The sequence below is a fragment of the Haemorhous mexicanus genome, chromosome 26, assembly GCF_027477595.1.
Source record: "Haemorhous mexicanus isolate bHaeMex1 chromosome 26, bHaeMex1.pri, whole genome shotgun sequence".
NCBI lineage: Eukaryota > Metazoa > Chordata > Aves > Passeriformes > Fringillidae > Haemorhous > Haemorhous mexicanus.
In genome coordinates, this window is record NC_082366.1 from 315,201 (window position 1) to 338,905 (window position 23,705).

Here is a 23,705-nt window from a genome sequence, read left to right on the forward strand (position 1 = left end):
GCACTTTCCTCTCAGCTCCTGGGACAAGAAAGCTGCGCCAGGGGGACAGGCATTCCCATCACATCCCCACCTGCAGGACATCGTGTCTGGGTTCTGCCAGTGGAGTCCCCAACATGCGGCACAGCTGAAGCTGGGGGCATGGGGGCACCATGGAGGCACAACAATTTTTGAGAAGCGCTTTCTTCAAAGACTCTTGGAGAGACTGTCTTCTCAGTTTTGGAGAAGCACTTTCTTCACTTTCTTGACTTTCAGGGCTTTCTGCTCAAGCCAGTCAGGAACAAAAGAGGCTTGTTACTGAGAAGAAACCCACAGGGTCACCCAAGATTGCAAAAAACCCTTCTCCTCAGGGCCGTGCTCAGGGCAGGGAGTTGGGAAAAGGGTCAAAGCTGTCAAGGCCAGGAGATAGAAAAGGGAGCACAAGTCCTTAGGAATATCTGGAGGTGAGCATCTTGTCACTTGGTAAGATGGTAGGAGAGCCTGAGGAAGGCACCCCAAGGTGGGATTGACCATCTGCTCTTCATGGCCAGAGCTGGAGATAGTCCTGGAGAAGTCCCAGGTCCTGCCAAACCCTGCATGGGTGGGAGCATTAACTGCTATGGAGGGGTGGGGGAAGAGGTGAAATACCTGAGGGCTGAGCCTGGTACAGCTTTAGCTGTAACTTGCTCCCAAAAACACAGGAGGGCACCAAAAGCTTTAAATAAAACATTTTAAAGCATTAAATAAAATAAAAATAAAGCATTAAATAAAATGTTGATGGCTCCAAAGAACAAAGAGTCAACAGCACAAACCCAGCTGGCACAAAGTTTGCCCCCAGGCTGGGGGCATGGAAGCAGCAGGAGACCTGCCACACTGGGGGACCATGCAGGGCTGCTGCCACATCTGTCACCCTGCCTGTCCTCTGACAGCATCTCTGTGGGGATGGTCATGCAGAAAAGTTGCAGGTTTGGCTGTTGGAGGTGTCCCAAGTTGAAACAACTCAGATGAACCCAGAAGCTCCACTGATTACATGTTTAGGCAGTGGAGGACCCTGCCCACTCTACACAGGCAGATACATCAAATAATGACTCTTTGGATAAACAGCATCCAAAACCAGTGGAAAATAATCTGCAGACAGTGCTGAACTGAAACCTCATGAACACAAAAAACTTCAGGCACCCTTTTTTCACTTCAACATGAATTTACAGAATCACAGAATAAGCTGAGTTGGAAGGGACCGTCAAGGATCATCGAGTCCAACCAATCACCCAGGCACTGAGTTGTGCGGGCTTTGCTGGGCTGCACACGTGGCACCAGGACATGAAGGCACTGCAAGGCAAATTTTCACAACATGTCAAACCTACTGAAGATGCTCTCCCAGACAGCAAGCATGCCCAGGGCCAAGTCCTGCTGCCTGACACTTCATGGGGATCAGACCTGATATGGCTTTCCAACACACCTCCTCAGGCTCACCACAAGGGAACTCTCCTGGGATTTTGAAAACCAGCCAGCAGCTCCCAGAAAGGAGTTGCTGGGTAGGGATCTGTCTTCATGCATCAGCTCAGCAGAATCATTTCCTCTTAGCATTCTCCCTTCTTCTCTCCCCTTCCCTCACAGGGGATTATCCCAAGCAGAAGAGCTGACCTCCCCCTCCCTGCAGGCAGGGAAAAAAAAAACCCTGTTGGGAGCACTCTGCAGAGCTGGAGAAAGCTGGAGGCCAGCTGGCTGTGTCAGCAAAGATTTAATGTTCATGGTATGGCCTGTGCAAGGCGCCTGCTGACTGCACAAGGCCCCGAGCAGCTGCAACCTTCAGATCCCTTATGCCCTGGGGAGCTCCTCCCACCCCATTGGGGACTCCAGTCCCTGCCTGGAACCCAGGCCTGGCCCCCCCCAGGGCTGTCATCAGGCACAATGTCCCAGGAGCATCTCACCACATCACTGGACTGGAGCAGTGTCCAGCTTCCAAAGCATTTTAAATCATTGTCTTTTCCAGGTCTGTGGTGCTAAACTACAGACAACACCCAGCAGTGTCCTCAGGACATTGAATAGCTATTTGTTTGGAAGAGTGTGAGCTAGTTTTGCAGGAAACAAATCCACTCCCAAGTCAGTGGAACTAGCAGCATGCCACCATGTCTTGAAATCCAACACATGCCTGTGAGGGATGTCTTCGTCCCCTTCCTCTTCCAATGAGGGCAAAGAAATTGAGCCCTATGGCTCTGTCCCCTTTGAAAAGAGCAGAGAACCTCCTCCATATATCATCCTCCCCGTGAAGTGCCATGAAGATGGGTGAGGGAAGTCCCTCCAGGGTGCCTAAGTGCCCCAGGGAATGGGTGTTCTCCTTCCCCAGACCACAGCACTGTACTAAACTTTCAGTCCAATTCCAGACCAAACTGGGTGCTGGGAAAAGAAAGTGCACTTGGGACAGAATTTTTGCTTTTTCTTCTCCCAGAGACTGAGAAAAGAGTGAGTTTGCTCTATTTTTCTGATATTAACTCTTCCCTTAAATCAAGTCCACTTGGAAACGGAAAATAGTGCTTCCATAGGAAACATGGAAAGGAGCTGAAATTAATTCCCATGGAAGAAGCCAGGATTGAACCCATCAATACATACAGAACCAAAGGGTTCTTTGGAAAGCAGAGAAGGACCGAATGCCATCTTGCAGCTGGGGCTACTTTGTCCCCTCAGATGGTTGTGGGAGATGCCCCAGTTGGGGAACACCAAAATTTCCCTGGTTGTAAGCACACAAAGCACACCAGTGCACTGCCAACTGCCTGAGTCATCTTTTTCACCTTCCTCCCACTCTTGGGGATGTGGGCACCCAGTGATGGAAATGTTAGGGATGATGGATATTTCCATGTGTCTGGTTACCAGGGGCTGCACGTCCCCAGACTGGCTGTAGGACCCCAAGCTGACTGTCCCAGCCTCCATCCCAGTGTCCTCCTCATCTCTCTGCTCGGTCCTGTGCCACAGAAGCAACCGTGCTGTGAGCCCAGTGCTGCACCAACCACAAACCCCACTGGAAAGAATGTGGCTTGTGGTGCTTTTGCTCATGACAATTCAGCTTTCCACAGTGGATCTCTGCAGGAAGAGGCAACGGAGAAACCCCTCTGAGCAGGAAAATGTCACCTCTCCCAGAGTTGCCTAGGGAAAATCTCACCATGGCAGAGCAGGCCTAGGCAGCACCAGAGGGGAGTTTGGCATCCACGCACATACAAAAACACCCTGTGGAAGAGACAACCCATCTTCCAAAACCCTTGCTAGTCCTACAAAGAGGCCCTTGGCACCCTTTCCTTGCTAAGGGCTCGAAGCCACCCCAGAAGATGCAGCCCAGCAGGGACATGATGCTTCTCCGAACCGCTGACCCGGCACGAACTTGCCTGCTGTGCTGTTTGCCAGCTGTGTCCGAGCTGGCCGGGGGGAACCTTCCCTCCCTTCCAGCGCTGCTTGGGGATACACTCTTCCCTTCCTAAGACACCTCAGGGGGTCACCATCACTCCAGTGGGGATTTCCAGCTCCCATCTATCTAGCACACAGAGGGTCCGAGTGTCCCCCTCCAGCCCACTCTGCAGACCATGCTGGCACAGACAGGACACAGCACAGCTCCAGCAGCAAATCCATGTCCCCACACCCAGGATGGTGCGTGCTGGGTTAATGTTTTCCCCATTACTTCACTCTGGCCTCTGTTCTTATGGAAAAAACCAAACCATCTGGTAATAATATTTCCCTAATAGCTGTCTGGATCTGTGGGAAAGCTTGGCTCAGCTTCTTAGGGAAGATGAGAGGGTCGAATGAGAGGGAGGTTGTGGATGCAGTGTGGGAGCTGGAGGAGACAAGATAATGCTTTCAGGATCCTTTTCCTGGGCCACCCCAGTGCTTGCAGGGATTCAAAACTCACAGGGGAGCCACAGGATGCCAGGATGACACACATTTTGGGTACCCCACAGTTTAAGAGTCACCCAATCTTTCTCTGTCCCACAGTGGAGGCGTAAAGGTGGGCAGCAAGATTCACTTCCAGGAATTTTCCCCCACCTCCATTTTACACTCAGAAAATAGAGACAGCCCAAAGCATGGGGTTTGGGGAGTTGGGACCATCATTGCTTGAGAACAAAACTGGCTCAAACCAGAAAGATCAGCAGCACTGTCTTCCTGTTCTTGGAGAAAAGGCAGCACCCTGGGACATGCCACCTTCAGCCCTGGGGACATCACTGGAAGGGCAGGGGACAGAGGAATCCCCTCTTGTGGAGTACATCCAGGAAAAATGGATGGAAGACCACACACTAACCCCATCAGTAGCTGAGCAGGGAATATTTTCCGCTCTTCTGCGATAAAAGGCGTGGCTTGGGTGATTCCCAAGAAGCAGAGCATTCCTGCCAGGCTGGGCACATATTCCCTGGGGAAGGCAGGCCCCAGGCACTCAAGGAAAAGTGGAGCAGCCACCAGACACAGCCCTGCCTCTAACTGGTTCCAGCCAGCCCCACGCTTCCAGAGCCTGGCCTGCATCACTGGACTGCAAAGGGACAAGCTACACAGGCTGAAAACCTGCTTCTCCTCTGCCGTGGATTGCAGCCCCCCTCTGCATCCGTGTGGATGCAAGCATCAAACCAAAGCATCAATCCCAAAGCCTTGGAAAAGACAGAAAAAGCATCTTCCTTGTTGGCTGCCCTCTGCATATCTCAGCTGGTTTCCTGGCACAGTACAGCACAGAGCCAACCAGATCCTTTCCATAGTTTTCCACAGGGATGGTCCACTCCAGCCCAGGAGCTTGCATGTGTCTAGCAAACTCCCAGAAGTTCCCAGAAGCCCCTTCCCAGGCTGTTTCTGCTCCCATTTTTATTAAGCATGCGTGTTCATACTCGTTATTTTCACCACCCCAACAGCTGTCCAGGCTCCGGGTGTGTCTGTGCCCTTCCAGAGCAGTGCTGTGGTGCAGCCCAGCTCCCTCCACACCAGAGCTAGATCCAGCTGCAGCCTTTTCCTAGAAGGATGAAACAAGTCAACCATCCTTCCTGGCAAGAATGCCTTCCCAGCCCACTCTAAGCAGCGCCGAGAATCTTCCTTGGATCTTGCACAGACGATGAGGAGCAACCACAAACCATCCAGCCATGGAGAAGGGGGAATGACTTTACACTGAAAGCAGGTTTTTGTTGGATATATGGAAAGAAATGCTCCCCTTTGAGGGTGCTGAGGCCCTGGCACAGGGTGCCCAGAGAAGCTGTGGCTACCCCTGGATCCCTGGAAGTGTGCCAAGCCAGGCAGGATGGGGCTTGGAGCAGCCTGGGATAGTGGAAGGTGTCCCTGCCCATGTCAGGGGGTGGAATGAGATGGTCTTTAAGGTCCCTTCTAACCCAAACCACCCCATGGTTCTAGGATAGCTCTCCGCAAGCCTATGTCCTCTGCTCCATGCAGCAGATTCCAGCACAAGCTGCAGCCAGCGGAATCCCAGCAGGGCGTAAAGATAAGCATCGCCTTCCCACGAGTTTATTATTTTTTAGAGGCATAGCCAAAGGTAAACAGGCTGTTTTAATCTCCAAATACTCACCCTCTCAGCAGGAAGCCACAAAGCTGCAGCCAGCCCAAAAGGGCTGGATGCAATGAACGGGGCTGTGGGGCCTCTGCACCCTTAAATGCCTTCAGTGGGGCACAGAAGCTTTCTCTTGCAGCTGATGAGTCCTGCAGAGGTTAAGCCAGTGCGTTCAGGTGGTTCACATGCCTCTGCATCCCACCTCTCCAGCCTGGGCAGGGATTCAAGCTGTGTGCTGGGGTGGGTGGACACAATAACCTTTGGGTTGATTTGCACACAGAGCTCCACTGACTCCTTCCCCAGGGCTGCTCCCACCTGGGGCTGGCTCTGACTCTGGGAAAGTCTCCCAGCTCAGCAAAGGCCACAGAAGGTGCTTCATGGATGGCCCAGGGCTTGCAAGGAGGGGGAAAAGGAGTCCTGAGCCTCGTTTCCCAGAGCATTGCCCTGTCGGTGACACCCTGCTTTGGGGTGGTCTCCATGGCGCTGCTCCTCTGGGAAGGGGATGGGAACAGCAACAGAGGCTTTTCTCCAAGTGAAAGCATACAATAAATTCCTGGGCAGGAGAAACCCAGAAAACCTGGGTTTTAGTAAAAAGTGGGTGCCAGGCCTGGAGCTGTATGTTGTGGTTGGCTTGTCAGGGAGCAGGGCTGGGCACCCCAGCCAAGGACATGTCAGAGGTGGCACAAACAAGGGGAGGACAACTTCCAGGTTCCACAGATATTGGTGCTGCTGCTCCCTGGGGTTGAGCAAGGGTGCAGAGAAGGGTGAACTGCCCTGTCTGCCTGCCACGGCCCCTTTGCAGGGCCAAATGGGAGAAGGGGTGATGTGCACTCAGTAAATATAATTCCAGATGGAGAAAAAAGGTTAATATAGCTTTTTTGCCTTTGTTTCCACATAAGGCAGAGGTCTGGGCAGGCAGTGCTGGCCTCTCCTGGATGTGTGTCAAGCCCAGGGCTGGATGGGCTGGAGATGGAGACCCTCACTGCACCAGGGCAACATGCAGAGCTGGGGCAGGACTCTGGCTTCTGTTCTCAAGTAGAAAGGAAGCATCTCAGAGGAAAACCATGCCCCAATGTCTCCAAAAATAGCACCAGGGCTGCTCCAAGGTCCAGCAGGGCTGGCACATAGTGGGCTGGTGGGGTGTGTTTGAAAGCTGCCATTGTGTGGGGCTTGATGGGGACCCTGTACACCATCTGGATCGCTAGCAGCCCCTGGATTGCAGGGCTGCTCCCAGGGCCCGGCAGTGACTCACACTTGCTATAAACACATCTCCCGATGGATAATGAATCCCAGTTGTCACTGCCTTTCAGGAACGCTCTGGATTCTCTTTGCAGTGCTCCCCCTGTCCCGTTCCTCCTCCCTCCTGGCAGCCCTGCTCCCATGTGGGATCATTTCCTGATGCTGAGTGGAGCCAGGGCTCTGAGGCCCATTTCCCAAACCACGGTTTGCTTCATGGGCTGTTTCCCCATTAACCATTCTGGGGGCATTGAGGCTTTTGTGCTACGGGAGCACCCCCAGCACCTCTCTCCTTGTGGATGCCCCACTGCCCAAACTCGGCTCCCCAGCCTCATTCCACACACCATGGAGGGCACCTCAAGCAACAAAAGCTTTATTGCAATGACACAGATAAGCCACAAAATACATCGCAAAGCATCAGGGGCGTGAGGGGCGATGAGGAAGCGCAGATAAGAGTGGTGGGAAGCACTGGCTCGGAGTGGGTACCGCTGCACGCTGGCTGCAAGCTGCTGTCCTCCTGAGACCTGCAGCCCCAGCCCCCCGAGCCCACTGCTGCCCTGTGCCCAGGCAGAGGGAGCAGGGTCTGGAGAGCCGTGGGTGGGAGGTTCGGGCAGTGGCCCCAAGGGTGCCACGAAGGAGCGGGAGAAGCTCGCAGGAAGCCGGCAGCATCCTCAGAGGGGGTTCAAGCATCAGCCATTGGCACCAGGTCAGGCGGTGAAGGTGTTCCTCCCGTGGGGGTCAGGGTCTGCAGAGCTGGGGGGCAAGCAAGGGAGATGGTCAGGGCTCAGCCAGGGCTCCCATACCGGTGCCTCCTGGCCTCTCAGGCTACACGAACATGAGGCTGCTTCAACCCTGATCAACTCTCCAGCGTGAGGCCGAAATCACCCACACCCAAAAAGCCAAGCTGGAGGAGCCATGCCCACACAGAGCTCTGCTGCACCACAACAAATCTCCCTTTTTTTGCATGGGAGCTCATACCAAACACATCCAGCATGAGCTGGGCTGCCAGGTGAGCCCAGGTGCTGCCTGGCATGCTGCATTTGCCTCATGGGCTCTCACTGAGAGCTGAGAGCAGCCTTTTGGGAGCTTCAGAGAAGCCATCTGAACACACTGAGGCTATTGCCATGCTGAGGATGTCTGCCCGTCCTCTGCCCTACAAGCCCAAGGCTGCAGGGATGGTGACTGTGGAGAGCTGGTTCTGCTGGACCCCATCAACAAGATTTGGGGGTGATGAGCAAGGGCACAGCTGTGCTAGGGGTGATGGGCAGTTGAGAGAGGAGCGCTGGGGAAGGACACACATTCCCTACAACCTCTGCCTGGTGCTGCACTGCACCGCCCTGCCTCTGGAAATCACACTTCAGCCCAAAATATGTTGAGGGGAGGTCTATTTGCAACAAGAATAAATTTTAGTCTGCAACTGAAAATTTGTTTTAAGTAGAGAGATGGCAGTTTCTCTGGGTTTGCATTTTTAACTGGCTTTTTACTGGCAGTTCCTTTGCAGTGCTCCTGTAAGATATTTGGGAGCATGGCCACATGCTTGGCAGCAGAGCAGCATCCCTTGGGAAAACCAGATCACCAGCTGCAGCAGCAGTGTCAGGTTACATCACTGCAATGTCGTCCCACCAAAAAACCCTCCACACCGCTGACTGCTTTTGGGTGAGCATGTTATGGCCTGCTCCTCTTTGCACTGGGAAATCCTGTTGGATATCTGTTGTGGTTTGATCCCAAGCTGTGCATGCAATCCTCAGTTCCAGAGTGATGCTGCCCTATCCCTCGGTGCTCTGTGTGCCTGGCCATGCTGCAAGCAGGCTGCTGGCCCATCACCACTGCACCCGTGTTTGCACAGAGCATCTCACATCCTCAACGTGACCATGCTCCCGTGGGGAGTTCTGCGCCACCCAGTCCCGTTGGACACAAGAAAACCCAGAGAAGCTCCAGAGACAAGTGCCTCTCATCCCATTTGATCCAGACACAAATTCTCTCAGACACAGGCTTTCTCCAGGGACAAACAGTAACACTGCCTGCAGGCAACCAGGACACAGCACTCCAAGTGTGCTTCAAATATTCCAGTCCTCATGCACATCCCTGCCTATCCCTTTGGGATCAAAGCAATTCCTTCTGAAAACAGCATGTGTGTCCTAAATCAGCCACAGTTCTGCTGTTCAGCATGGGGCTCACGCACAAAGCCTCCTCCCACTGCTCCATCCTCATCCCCATCTCCTGGCTGGTTTTCTTCCCCTTGTACAGAGTGGATTTGATCATCATTACCGGGAAGAGACATTGCTGCAGTTAAACTGCCTAAATACAAGTGTGGGAATCCAGAGCCAGCCTGGCTTTGAACATGGCTGTATTTGATCTCTGGGATGCTTTAGGAGTGATCTAGAGTGTCATCTTCCTCTTTGCAGGACAAGGGCACTAGGGCAGAGTGGGAGGAAGGCTGCACATCTGGGTGGAGGGAGTTGCACATCTGGTACATTCAGTACTTCCTAAAAGTCACTGCCACGTTACCCTTTGGATGGGGGCCTGGGGCTCTCTGCATAGCACAGCAGATCAGGATCTGCAGCTGCATTCCTTTTGAAGGGAAAGCAAAAATATCCCTCTCAGCAGAGTCCCTGCTCCCTGTAACATCCAGCAGGGGAGCAGGGGGACTGCATGGAGACCATGACCTTTCTGCAAGTCATTCCGGCAGCTGCAGGGGCTCCTGCTGCCAGCCAAGGCACAGAGCAGCCAGCTTGGGAATGCCTCCCTGGGGACCACAGGCACGGAGACCCGTTGGACCTCCCCAGCAAAACCTTGTCCTCCTGCCAGCCAGAGGGGCTCAGGCCAGCATAAGGGGGTGGCTTGTGCCACTCATGGCCAAGGAGATGCCCGACATACATCCTTGCCCATGTGGACTGACTCCATGAAGGTCCCAGCACTGACGGGACCATTCCTGCCGAGGGGCACGGTGCCAGTCACCCGCTCGCAGGATGTCACTGCCCTTCACCAGTGTCACGGACACACACACAAAAGCCTGCTCCCTTTCGAGCAGCGCGGGATGTCCTCTGCACGTCTCGGAGCAGCGGCTGGAAGCACTGACATCGCACTGCCGCCCACATCCCCTGGCGCGGCTGGGGATGCATCCATGAAAAGCTGGGCAATAGGGACATCTAGTGACCAGCCGGAGGCGCCCACAGCCGGGGACTGGCTAAGCCCCCGGAGCGGGGGGCTGCAGCCAGGCAGGGCTGGGGGAGATGCCTTCCATCCCTGAGGCCAAGGAGAAAATGGGATTAAGCATTCATCCCTGCCACACCACACAGAGATCCCCCAGAAACTCTCCCTCTGCCCGTACAGGAGGCAGGAGATTACCCTTGGTAATGGAGCATAAACTGGGAATTAATATAATTAAAAGTGACTAGCATGGATACAGTAACAAATGCTGGAATATCAGCTCAAAGAGAGTATGAAATTTAAAGTCTCCCCGGTGAAAGTCACTTTCCCTTAGGGGAAACAGTCTATTTCAGCCTTATTCTGTACTAGATCTGCAAATACAGTCTAGGGGGGAAAAATGCACAGAACAATATTCCAAACAATTTTGGGAGCATGACAAGGATATGCCAGGGAAGTGGGGACCTTTAGCTGAGGCTAGAGGGCTGAGCACAGACCTCAACTGGCCCCTCTCTGATGGAGACCTGCACACTCCAGGGGCTGGAGGAGGCACTGGACCAATACTTTCTAGTCAAAGTCAAAATATCCCCCTAAATCACTCATTCCTAAAGAGTTTGACTGAGTTGGTTGCTTCCAGAAATGTTAAATCATTCTGGCTGGATAATATTGCATTGTTTTGGGAGAGAAAAGCAATGTACTAAAGCTATTCCATTGATTAACTGAGACATTCACCTTGTACTGAATATTCACTGCAATATTAGAGATTTTTCCCAGTGGCATGGCTGTGGACACATCATCGCAGTATTTTAAGTTCATCTACAATGGAAACCCAAGACCTATCACAAATCAAAGTAAAACACTGAGGCTCCTTCCAAAGAAAATAGCAAATCTCCTTTTGAGTCATCCCAAGGAAATCAAAGCTGAATTTGATACATTCCTTGTAATTTTGTTGTTATCCTTGTTGATATCAACATGCTCCCAGGAGATGCTGCAGTGGTTTCAACACCTCTTTCTTCAAAGCTAGCACATGTCCAGATGATGATGGATAAGCTGATTACCACATAACACTATAGTTTCATCATTTTTTTTTTTTTTTCCTTTTTAAATTTGCAAAATAAGCGTGGCAATGTGACCCCCAAAGAAAAGTTGTGAAGTCAAAGAGAATGCCAGGAGGACGGATGCTTCAGGTTGTCCTATGCAGTATCAGGAGCTGGACTCAATGATCCTTGTGGATCCCTTCCAGCTGAGGATATTCTAGCATTCTATGACTGTGCAGTGCTCCTGTGAGGTGACCCAGGTGACTGCTACTGCTTGGACTGTCCCTTGTCCCCCTGTGGCTGCATCCAGCATTCCCTGGAGCACTCCCATGAGCACAGATCCTTGTGGCAGCACAAGCCTTGACACAACATCTCAGACACCTGCCTGATGCCAGAGCAACACTCATATCCAGCCTCTTCTGCCTCACCCCTGATTCCTGGGGTGATTTTCCTGCGGCCTGGCTGGGTGATGGATGCCTGGCAGTGGGCTGGGATGGGGATGGTACCCAGAAGGGGTGCTATCCGTGGGTTCACTGGTGTGGGGATGGGTGCAGAGGTATTGCTGCAGTCTGCTCCCCCTCTCCAGCAGTCTCTGAGCTCAGCTGCATCTGGCAGACCCAACCTGGCATTTTCTATTTTCGGCAGCACTCTCTCAGTGGAGGTGGGGAGTGGCACAAGGAGCACACAAACAGAGCAAAGGAATTCAGGGCAGCTGTGATCTGCAGGCACTGTGCAACGCCATTTCCGTGTCCAGGATGCTGTCACAGTCCCTGGCCTTCCCTAGGTGTCTGAATCCCACAACCTTGTTGGCCTGAGATGGATTTCTCCATCTTGGTCAATGTGATTCTGCTTCTGCTGTGCCTCCATCTTCTCCTCATGAAGAAGCTCTCCTCATGCTCCAGCTTGTCCTACAGCTCCACAGAGGAGCTAAGAATGGCAAGATGGGCTGGCTTCCTCCATACACCATCCCCCTTCTGAGGGGACAGCACCCCAGGCTGCCATAGAGCGTGGTGGAAGTGGGATGGGAAGCTTTTCCCATGCCTCACCCCCAGGCCACTGGGGTGGTGATTTTCACTGGGTCTCACACACAGATATTTCATTCTTCCAACAGATAAAACACCTGTTCTAAAGCAGAATGAGGAACAAGAGAAAATGAGGAGTGCCCCTTGCCAATAGCTGACTCACCACCTTGGCAGGTGGGTCTGTGCTTTGCTGGCCAGTTGGTGACTTGGAGGAGGCCCTGTTTGGTGCCTGCCTCCCTCTATCCTCAGCATCAGCACAAATACATGGGGGAGGTGACAGCAAAGGCTGCCAACTACACCTGAGCCCCTCAGCACTCCCCACAGCAGCTGTGCTCCTCTGGATGGGGAACCAGGGGATGCTCTTGAGCTTGTGTGGCTGCTGGGCCACCCAAAATGCACAGCTGAACCCTAAGTGCCAGGGAGAGCAGGACAAGGGGTTGGAGACAGGCAGCAAAGCACCTTATGGACGATCTGGAAGCACCTGAGAGTACCTTTCAGCCACAGAAGCTTGGAATGCTTCAGACAACTGAGCATGAACAGGTTTCAGGATACCTGGGCAGAGCAAACCGTTATGCTCAGCGGCACCACCTTCACCTTTCTGGGCTCCTGGGCTGTGTTCTCATCCCCACCAGCTCCCTTCTCGAGCCCACAACCCCCCCGCCCATCCTTTGCTCCGGTGATGCAGTGGCATCGCCTGGGATCCCTGACAGAGCCTGTGTGAGTGCTGAGCAGGCAGTGCTGGAGACAGAAGGAGAAGTGGACAAGCATCCTGGCAGGAGAAGGGTGGGAAACTGCCAATGGTGCCTGCTGGTACTGAGGGTCGAAGAGAGGGAAAGGCCCAGGAAGTCTTGGGGCTCACCTCGAAAAACAATGCATTTCCCATGTGGTACAGTGCAAAAATGTACTGTGTGGCTGCTTCAGCTGTCTGGGGACACAGTACATCATGGTCCCCTGATGTGCAATCCGGGAAAAGGGACAGTCAGGAATTAACAGATGAAAAATGTACGCTTCCGTGCTGGAGAGGCAGGAGAGAGAAGAAAAGCCTGGAAGCAGAAGGCAGGGCTGGGCAGAGAGGGTCTTGGGGAAGGGTGTGGGAGACACACATGGCAGATCCGTCCAGACAAGGGGGCAGTGAGAGATGATGGTTGTCACACCATAACTTATAAATTAATCTTAGGAAAACCAAAGGATTATGCAAGCCAAATACTCTCCCTTTGGAAAATAAAAACAAAAAACAGAAAGCACGGAATCACTCAGGAAGTGCATTGGTCATTTCTCTAAAAAAATGAAAACAAAAAAAAACTATTATGCTGATGAGAAATAGTAATAATAGTAATAATAGTAATAATAATTATAATAATAAAAAAATTGATAACTCTTGCATACAACCCCCACCTTCCCTCCAAGTAGCTAAAAAGGTGTGGAAGGATGCAGAGGGAAGGATGGGGCTGGCAATGCTGGGGTGACCCAGGAGAAGAACAATCAGAGCCCATCAGTACCAGAGCTGAACAGACATTTATTGAACACAAACAATGACAAACACAGCTGGCTCACAGAGCTTCCTGAGGTTTTGCTTGTGGGGTATTGCCAAAAGAGTGCTTTCAAAGGCCCCTGGGGGTATGAATCCCATACAGCTGAGTTCTTCACACTTCTAGGTGCTTGTTAGTTAAAAAAACCCAGAGCATTTGTGTGTATCTGTGTGTGTGTGATTCCCTTACTTTAGTAGGAAAATGGGCTTGATTGGACCATGCCATGTTTCAAGAGAGAAGCCTGCAGGCTGAACCCATACTTGGCTTCTGCTTCCCAAATAACACAGGGTGAAAATATGCCCTTACCCTAAGGGCGGGGGCGTGAGGCAGCAAAGGTGAGCCAGGACAAGCAAGGGGGAGCACCAAAGGAAGGAGGGTGAGAAAAATTAAGTTGTCTGAAACATGCACAGCTCTGGGTGCCATCATTATGTCCATATGCTACAGAAAGTACCGCCAACGTCAGCTCCAACGTATAGGTAGCTATTCTAGACTGGCACTAGAGACCCTGCCAGCTCCTGAAGTCTTGCCAGTGAGAGAAAAAAACAATGCTCCCCCCCCCCCCCCCCCCTTGTCCCCAAAAAGCAGATGAAGCAGATGAAGAATTAACACCCTAACGCTGAAAACAAGGACCATAACCAAAGAGTTTCAGAGCAGCTTCGGGAGCACAGATAAAAGAGCTTGTAAAGAAACGTTTCAGTGTGTGCATATGCACCCGTGTGTTTTTTTATATATATATATATATATATATATATACGTTAGTAAAGAAAAGAGTATCTGTGGAGGCAAAGGGAAGACGGTAAATGTACAGGCAGTACAGGCTGGGTGGAGTGCCGGTGGCTGGAGAGGGTCGGGTGGTGCGGAGTGGAGGATGGTGGGTGGAAATTAGAGTGCGCCCATTCCAGTGACCTCAGACGTCAGCCTAGAATAGACAGGGGCAGAGAGAGGGGTGGGGGGGAGACAAAAAACAAGTGCTTAATCACCAGAGCAGAAAAGAAAATGAAGACCCTGCGGGGCAGCGCTCCTCCTCTTGCCCAGATCCTGCATAGATGGAGTGGGCAGAGCATCACTGGGTGGCCTGGCGATCCCCCGAGGAGGGCATGGGGGGCTGGAGCACAGAGCCACCACAATGGCTGGCTGGCTTTCCCTCGCCTCACTGTAGCCAGGCCTTGGCAGGGGTGTCACCCACCAGAGGTGCTGGCAGGAGTCATCCCAGAGCACAGCTTCTTTTCCAGCAGCATCCCTCCACAGGGGACTGGCAGCCGTGTTAGCTCCCTGGGCTACTTTGTTTTGCTCTGGTTTGGAAACCATGGGAGAGGCTGAGCCCTGCTGTGCCGCCCCACCAGGTCACCTCTGCATAGGGGCAGCTCAGCCAGCCCTTCCCAGCAACTAAGAGCCACTTCTTTTTCTTTTCTTTCTCTCTCCTGTCTCAGGGAGGGAGGAGGGGCATTGGCAAGGATCTGCAGGGAAGCCACTCAGCCATGCCCATGGGTGGGGGGCTGGCCCCATCCCTCACCCGAGCAGGGGTAGAGGTGCCACAGGCATAGGCAGCGGGGTAGAGGGGCAGGATGGGATGGCAGGGGTCTACTACGGGTTGGGGCTCGAGTAGGTTGGGTGCAAGGAGGAGAAAGCACATACAGACCTCACCGGTGCTCCCAGCCCACACCCCAACAAGTGTCCATCATTGCCAGCAGCCCCCCATCCTCGAGGCCCTGACAGCAGCCTCCCTCCTGTGTGCATCCAGGGCTGGTGGCGGGCTGGCACGGCATCAATCCTGCCCAGGCGGATGGGCCCTTTTGAGTGGCTCTGCCAGGTGGGTGCAAAGATACCAGAAAGGTCCTGTATCCCCTTAAACTCACTTCCCACAAGTCCATAGACACAGGCAAACAGGTCTGAGTGAGCACCCTGGACACAGCTCACTGCCTGCATGGAGCAGGTCCCCAGCTCATCTCTGCAGCTACGCCTTCCCACGGCACGGGCTGCATCTCTCCCCAGATGGTAGCAGTGCTGGGAACCCTTGGCCCCTGTGAAGTCCTGCAGTGCCAAGCTTTTCATGAAAAGGAAGCAGTCAGGCCATTCCCATGCTTTCCGTTTATTGGACTGATTGTATTCACTGAATGGAGGAAAGCCTTTTGGAGGCCTGGAAGCACATGGAAGAGGCAGTAAGCGATGCTGGGATCCCACCAAGCAGGTCCCAAGTGATGCCTCCCTGTCAGTGGCTCAGCACCATTCCCATCCCTGTCTCCTGCCTCATCCACAGGAAAGATGGTGGCAACTTTGCCCACCCACGAGCAAAATCCTTGAGTGAGGGTGGAGGGGAGGCAGGCGCCTGGAGCAACCTGTGGCCACTCTGCTAGCAGCATGGTGGCTCCTGGTCCCCAGCCAAAGTGCCAGCTGAGGCCAGATGTCCTGCTGGCAATGTCTGGTCCCTGCTCAGAGGTCTTAGCAAGACACCGTCCATCCCAGCCAGACTTGGGAAGCCCCTGCTGGCCCATGGCACCAGGAGTGTGGGTTGCTCCCAGTGAGCCGGCGGGACTGGATCGGTCGTGGTGGGATGGAATTGGCCATGGTGGGATGGAATTGGCTGTGGTGGGAGGCAGTGTAGGCCGGCAGGGTGTCTCACCTGGCGTTGATGAGGTACTGTGCAAGGCTGATGTTTGCAGGGGTTCCTGTGATGGTAATTTGGCGCTCCGATGACCCTTCTGTGGCATTTGCGATTTTGATCTGCGCTCCCGACATCTGCCGAATTTCATTGATTTTGGTCCCTTGGCGTCCGATTATGCAGCCTATTAGCTAGGAAAGAAAGCACGGAGGGAATGTCTGAGAAGCAGCAGCTCTGGCAGTCACCAGCAGGACGTGAGCACACCTGGGACAAGAGTGACCTTAATGCTCATGAAAACAGGAGAGGGACAGGCTGGGGTGATTCCTACAAGCGCTTGAGTGCAGTCCTCCAAGGACACATCCAGAGTCCTGCCCTGCTCTGCTCCTTGTGGGGAAGAATCTCCATTATCTGCACATGATGCCCAGCACCTCAGAGGGCTTCAAGGAGGGCTCATTTCAGTAATAATAATTTTCATGGTTTAATGAATGGTCAGTGTTTTGCAAGTACTTATCCCCTTCCCAGTCACAGCAAACCCAAAGGTGGTTTGGACACATTACTAAAAGGAAACAAGCCTGCTGCCTTCACTGGGGACAGGCCAACTCCAGGAGTCCTCTCATCAGCTGGTGCAGTGACCCCATCCCACATTTCTTCCATCCCACTGAGACACCCTCAGTGCCTCTGCTACCTCCTCTAGCTCTTTTGGTGCAATCCAGTGGCTTGCCAGCGGGCACAAGAGAGCACCACACAGCTGTGGCACCCACAGAAAAGGTAGACCCTATGTAAAAACATGTCTTTCATTCTCTTTTGAAAAATTCAGAGCCAGATGGAGAGTTGAATTTCCTCAACTGTTCATCCCTTGAACTTCCTCAATGATCCTTAGTATCTTGAATTTCTCAATGGTCTTTGCTCATTTGTGCATCTCCTTCAAATAATCTCCAAAGCTTGGTAACACATATGGGGATATCCAGCTTGACCAACACAGGCAGGAAGCGCTCTGCATGCCCTTTTTGGCCATTTAAGCTCTTTTCCAAGGGCATTTTATACATGGGATGTTCATCTTGGCAGCTGCTGGATTTCTGTACAGTATAAATAAAGATGATTACTCCTCCAAATACTCCCTGATCCTTTGATCAGACCATGGGGCTGCCATGGTGGTTTATCCCATATGGACCTGAATATACACTGGAAGGGTATCTACTGTCCCAGGGTCTGTGGGGGGATGTTCAGCCCATCCTGATCTTCACATCACAGAAATAACTCTGAGATGGTTCAGCAAGTGAAAAACTGCTGGAGAGACCCGAGGAGCCAAACTATTAGGCAGATGCTCAGCTACACCCAAGCTGAACAGTGTTCAAGTTTCTGACAGTCAGAGGAGCAGCAAGGTGGGTATCATCCAATTTCATTCCACTGTAGCACAACTCCAAGCTACACCACTAAAACACACCTGGTGACTCTTAAAGGAACCCAAACCTGTCCTCTGCTTCCTGAGAGGGTGGCAGTGGGTGTTTAAAAGACTTTGAAACAACAATGGGGAGAGCTAAGGAGCAGTTTTTCAAGATGCAGGTGATAACATCTAATATCTCCCCGGTCTGGTGAGAGCTGGGTCTCTGGTGAGTGAATGCTCCAAGTGCTCCTGAATTCTCAGAGGTCTCCTGGCATCCTTTCCTCCCATGTGAGTTCTTTTGCAAGGGGTCTCTTTGTATTTCTGAAGATACCTTCACTGCTACAGTCCTCCATGCTCAGCAGACATGGCTGCTGGAACCTCAGGAGTGCTTGCAGAGGTCTCTGCAGCCTCCTGGAGAGGGGTCCTTGCTGGGTGGAGCAGATCTGGGATCAGCCCCCACTGTCTCCTCTGCAGATCCCTCCCGTGGTGATTTGGCCCAGGGTGAAGCCTCTCCAAGGGTTTCAGTCAGCAAGTGCTCACAGGCTCTTGCACTGCCATGTCTCTTGGGTGGACAGAAGTCTTGGCAGAGGAGCCTGGCAGCTGCAGCTGGGATTGCTGACCTTCCAGGACACTGCCAGCTGCTGGTGAACAGCAGGAAGAAGAAGCAACAGCTGCCAGGCCCTATCCAGAGACTCCTGATGAGGATGGGCTGAAGGTGCTTGTTAGTGATGGAGATGGGAACAGAAATTGGATGTCATCCCTCCACTTGCCCTCATCCTGATGTGAGCACAGATTGGGTATTAATCCATAGAAACCAGTCCAGAAGTAAGTGAGGCTCATGGATCAAGGTGGTGGCTGTGTCGTGCTCTCCATCCCACCTCCTTCCAGCCCAGCATGGCTCCAGCCTCCTCCCAGCAAATGTCCCGGTCCAGCACCCATGTTAACACAAAGCTTCCACCTGTCAGACCCCACAGCTGCTTGCCAGCAGTACTAAGATGAGACGCACTGTCCTTCAGACACTCATATGGTACTTTGTGGCATCAGAAATGTCACTTACTTACCTCCTCTTCCCCACCACCCCACCCCATCACTACCCTTGAACTGGAACATCATCTCAGACCCGCAACGGCCTGATTAAGCAATTTAGAGTTTAATCAGGGCTGGCATGGTAGCTCTCTCCCTTTCTAAATGCTGTCAACTGGGCATGTTTCATGAGCACTGAGTTCACTTGGAAAGGAAAATGGAACATTAAGGATTGTACCTAGGCAAGCTACCGATGGAGTAAAGCCCAACGGGCACTTTGTGCTGCAGACTGATCCCCAACGGAATACACAAGGATGACGGAACATGGGGAAAGGGCATCTCTAAATATATTTAACAAAGCCATATGGCTGCACATTATACATAGATATATGTATGTATATATAAGCATATTTGTGTATACACACATGCACACACGGACAGGCCAAGGAAGCACTTGGATTTACTTACATCATTGGGAATGGTGAGTTCATGAGTACTGGCCGGGGGACTGGCATCCAAACCTGGGCAGATTGAAAGGAACATGGTTAGAGCTGGCAGAGTCAACGCGATGGAGCTCCGCTGCTTTCCCACAACACTGCCAAGGCTGCGTACTGCTCCGGGCTGAGAGGAGAAGGGGATCACACACTCTGGGACAAGGAGGAGGAAGACAGCTGCTACTTGACTCTGCTGGAGCTGGGTGTCACCTTCCCTGCATCCCACGAGTGCCTTGCTTCCCACCCTTCATCCTTTCCACTGGGAATGGCTGCAGAGAAGGGTGCAAGGTTCCAGCATCAGCAAAGAGAGGTTGCAAAGAGAGGTTGGTAAACACCTTCCCACACAGCAGCATGCCAGCTGGGACACCCACCTGCTCCACAGGAATGCTGTCCATGCACCCTCCAGCCCCCTCTGGATGCAGCAGCTCTGAGCTGCTGGTGTGTGACAGCAGCTTGGTGCCCCAAAACCAGTGTCCCTGTGGGATCCAGCGGTACAAGTCCTCTGCAAGTTAAGCCCCACAGACTCTCATGCTGAATTTGAGGCAGACTGCTAAGACATGCAACCTAGCTGGACCCAGGACCAGCTGTCCCTCTGATTCCCAAGATAAAGCAAGATGAACATTATGGAGATTTAGATCCTGCTTCCCTCCAAAGTCACACAGTGAGGAGCGAAGGCAGGGGCGTGCTTCCTCCCACCCTCCCCTGGGTCAGGGAGAGCTCTCTCCTCCATGGTGGGAATGGCTGGCGCCAGCAGGATACCCTGTGAGTGCAGCTCCAGAAGTAAGAGGACACCATGCCATAGTGCTCCTAGCTTTCCCATATTAAATCATCTCTGTGCCAAAGCAGGGACGTCCTGTGTGAATTCTGCAAGAAAGAAGCTGTATGGTGCCTGACAGGAATTTGCAGTAACTGGAAAAAAAAAATCCTTATCCTTATGATATAAACCACTGATGAAAGCTTGTAAGAGCAGAAGAGACTGCCAGATCTGTATCCATGGAAAGAGGGTGGTTAAGTAGGTGCAGAATGAAGAAACGCAAAGAGACTGGAACTGCAGGGCTCCTGCAAAACAAGATAGCAGCAGCACCCAATTCTTCACATATTTCCATGGGTGGCCTCAGCACAGAGGAAGAGGAGCTCTGGTTATCTCTGATGTGCTCATGCATGATCTTAGGATGTTAGGAAGTGAGGGTGAGGAGGCCCTGGCACCAGTTGTCCAGAGAAGCTGTGGCTGTTCCATCCCTGGAAGTGTTCACGGCCAGGGTAGATGGGATTTAGAACAACCTGGTCTAGTGGAAGATGTCCCTGCCCATGGCAGGGGGGTAGAACAAGATGGGCTGTAAGGGCCCTTCCAACCCAAACCATTCCATGATTATGTGACAATGTACTTCCTGTGCTTTCCTGAAGGCATCTTCCCAGACACACATTGCTGACATTTGCCTGCAGGAGGCTTCCTCACCAGATTTTTCACTTGGGACCACAGAGAGGAGAGGAATTGCAGGGAATGAGGATGCAGATCCTCCAGCTGGCAGCGCTCTGCTGTCATTCACCCCTGCCAGGGGTACTAATGCCAAAACCTGCACAAAACATCTCCTGCCCAGGTATTATACCACAGTCAATGCTCAATGCTGACTTTACAGCACACACTTCACCTGGACTGGCTGGTACACTGAGCCTCCTCACAGTTTGGGGCAAGGTGGACTGCACCTATCACAGACATATCCCTCTAGTGAGGGTGTCCCTCTCCTTTGGCCATGTGTTACAAGGCTCAGCTCAGCAGCAGCCTGGGTGTGGCAGAAAATGTCTTCTGAAGGGAGCAGAGCACCATTGAGGGCTCTGAGCAGCACTGAGGCATCCAGGGATCTTAGGGAATAGAAACCAAGCTCCTCAAACTCCTAGGCAGCATCCTCCATCCCACACTCAGATGACATGGATGATGCTGAAAGCCCTTGCGACACCTGGTGGAATGGTACTGCACCATCCCTGCATCACACAGCCTTTGAGGAATGGCCACATTCTTCTCCATGACCCGGAGACTGTTTATTTCATCACTCCAGATCCTCCTTTTCTGATATGTACAAGCAGTTCTTGAGGCTGTAACGAGGGTATCAGGGCAGGATTAATGCCTTGGGTGACTGCAAAGGGCAAAGGGGGCATGCAGAAAACATGGCTGCACAGGTCAGTGTCATAAATCTGTATTTCTGCAGTCTTGTGGGGCCTATTTGCTCGGCTACGCTTGCTTTCATAATTAGATGCTGTCACCAAACCTTTGAGGCATGCATGGGATGGCTGTGTGTCCCAGGTCTGGCTTATCCTGCCTGTGAGCCTACAGGTCTCAAGACAGCTCCTCTATGTAATGGTAGGAAACAATAGACAAATCTCTTCCTCACATACAGATGAATGTGGGTCATCTGACAGCAAAATTTCTCCAAGACTGCAGTCACGCTTCGGCTCCTCAGGGTCCTGTCCCACTAAAATTGCAACTCACCCTGAATGGCTCAGAACTGCATGTCATGGCTGCTCCCATCGGCATTGTTCTGTTGTTTCTGAGCAAAGTTTATGTAAAATTAAATGCAGGAATAAGGGTGATGACTCTGGTATCTTTCTGGTACAGAGACAGCATTGAGATGGACCTCACTACACCTGAGGGGCAGCAGAGATCTCTGCTCTCTGTGGCCAGGGATAGAACTCGAGGGAACAGCATGAAGCTGTGCCAGGGGAGGGTCAGGATGGAGAACAGGAAAAGGTTCTTACTCCAGAGGGTGCAGGGGCACTGACCAGGTTCCTCAGGAAATGGGCACGGCAGCAAGGCTGCCAGAGCCCAAGGAGCATTTGACCAATGCTCTCAGGCACATGGTGGGATTGTCGGGGTGTCTGTGCAAGGCCAGGGGTTGGACGGATGATCCTTGTGTGTCCCTTCCAACTCAAGATATTCTGTGATTCTATGGCAGTTACACACAAACATCACAGAGCCAGGTAATAAAGCCCAGGCACTTTTCCTTTGACATGCTGCACCAAGGAGAAGGGTGCTGCCTGATCTCTCCCTGCCCACCAAGACAATCTGCTGTCCTCTCCATGAATACCATGATTCCTCTTGGAGCACAACATCAGCACAGTCCTATTTACAGAATACATTTCAACCAAAGCCTGCTTACTTCCCTCTAGCTTTGTGTTTTACCTGATGACTGGCCCATCAGATTTTGAGCTTCTTCGGAGGAATGTAAGGGCAGCTTTTCTCCTGAAGAGCAAAGAAGAAACAGGTTTAATGCTTTTCCCTTCAAGGAGATAAGCAATGTCACTTCATCTAGGAAGCTCAAAATATGATGAACATACTGTCAGAAAAGTAATTTCCAAGCTGTACTTTATGTACCTCCATCCCCTGTGCTCTATCTGCTTCCAAGGTCACCGGGAACATGCCGGCCTTGAGGACAAGGCTTGGGCCATGCCGGGGCTGGCTGTCCTCCTGTCAGCGCAGCCCCCTCCAGCCATGCCTCCTTGCACTGCGGGAGTGCCGTCCTGCCTGGCTCAGCACCGCTCCCTGAGGCAGCACCCCCGGCCGGCCCCGAGCCGCTCCCGCCAGGAAGGTGTGGATGTCCCACCAGGAGAGCTCAGATGTCCCACCGGAATCTGGAGCAGCACAGGGCAGAGGATGCTGCCTCCTCCGTGGAGGGAGGGATGGTGCTCATGGCTTCTGCTGGGAAAGCCCAGGCTGAGAGCTAGCCTTGAGCACCATAACCCCCACAACATCCATCAAGCCTCTCCTTAACCTCTCCCTATGGATATTGCCACTTTTTACTCGCCCTGCTCACTTCCATTAAACAACAAGAGTTTAGAAAGAGAGAGAGTCTACAGGTAAGAGAAGGATATCTTGAAAGGGTGTGTGGGTACGTACCAGGGAAAGCGGGGGTGGTCTGTCCAAGGGGAGTAAAGGGGGTTTGCTGCATAGCCAACTGGTGGAGCTTGGTCAACTGCTGAGGGGTAGGAGGGACATTAGAGCTAAGAAGGTTATTTTCATAGAGTACAACAAGTCACACTGAAAAGTAAGAACAAAATTATAATAGGGCAGGTAGGGGAGAAGGAAAACAAACTGAAAAATAAAAAAACCCCAAAAAACTAAAAAGACCAAACCAGGAAGCCATGGTGAGACATGGCAAAAACATTAGCAGAAAGGACTTGGCCTGGGTATAGTGCAATAAAGCCCAAATCTTTGACAGAAGTGCTTGGTCAGGGTCTGAAGTACGGTACCAGCAAGAAGCCCATTCTTAGTGTCAGTTCAACTCCTCTGCCTCAGTGCAGGGCCAGCCAGTGGGTGTCACAGCCAGCACCCAGGAACCCTCTTTATGCCACCAGGGCCACAGTCACTGCTTGTCCCTGCAGCACACGTTCTTGTGCTGTGCCTCCAATAGGAAGTGCCTCTGGGAGATGGATGAACTGCATTTCTAAATGCCAGCTTGTTAGAAATATGGGGAATTATGGGCTTTAGTCATGACCAGTAGGTATTTCAGATCCTTGTATCCCTTGTTGTGCCGAGGAGGTTTTGCTGCCTGGTCAGGAAGTTTTATAGAGAGGTATTTTTTTGGAATACATTTTGTGCTCAGTTTTACTGCTCCAAATTAAAAAAAACAAAAAAAAAACCAAAAAGACAGGAAAAGACAATAAAACAAACCAAACTGGGCTGAAGACTGGCAGTGAGCAGGAGGGAGACTCTTTACAACCTCCCACTTTCACAGGTGCTCTGGG

General features: G+C 52.2%; 1 protein-coding gene across 33 annotated transcripts in view; it reads right to left on the reverse strand.

Annotated features, from left to right (window-relative positions):
• Positions 1 to 7,090: 7,090 nt before the first annotated feature.
• PCBP3 (poly(rC) binding protein 3) overlaps positions 7,091 to 23,705 on the reverse strand; it is a 45,002-nt gene continuing 28,387 nt past the window's right edge. For 15 of the 33 annotated variants that reach the window (XM_059868174.1, XM_059868169.1, XM_059868202.1 and 12 more), the window contains 5 exons: positions 22,858 to 22,936; positions 22,144 to 22,203; positions 18,943 to 18,995; positions 16,089 to 16,258; positions 7,091 to 7,486 (listed from right to left, as the gene is read on the reverse strand). In XM_059868174.1, coding sequence (XP_059724157.1) covers positions 7,441 to 7,486; positions 16,089 to 16,258; positions 18,943 to 18,995; positions 22,144 to 22,203; positions 22,858 to 22,936 — 408 coding nt within the window. In that variant the 3' untranslated portion in view covers positions 7,091 to 7,440. Of the gene's footprint in view, positions 7,487 to 13,435; positions 14,388 to 16,088; positions 16,259 to 18,942; positions 18,996 to 22,143; positions 22,204 to 22,857; positions 22,937 to 23,705 lie in introns of those variants that run through there. The other 18 variants (XM_059868181.1, XM_059868203.1, XM_059868185.1 and 15 more) reach the window with 8 other exon arrangements.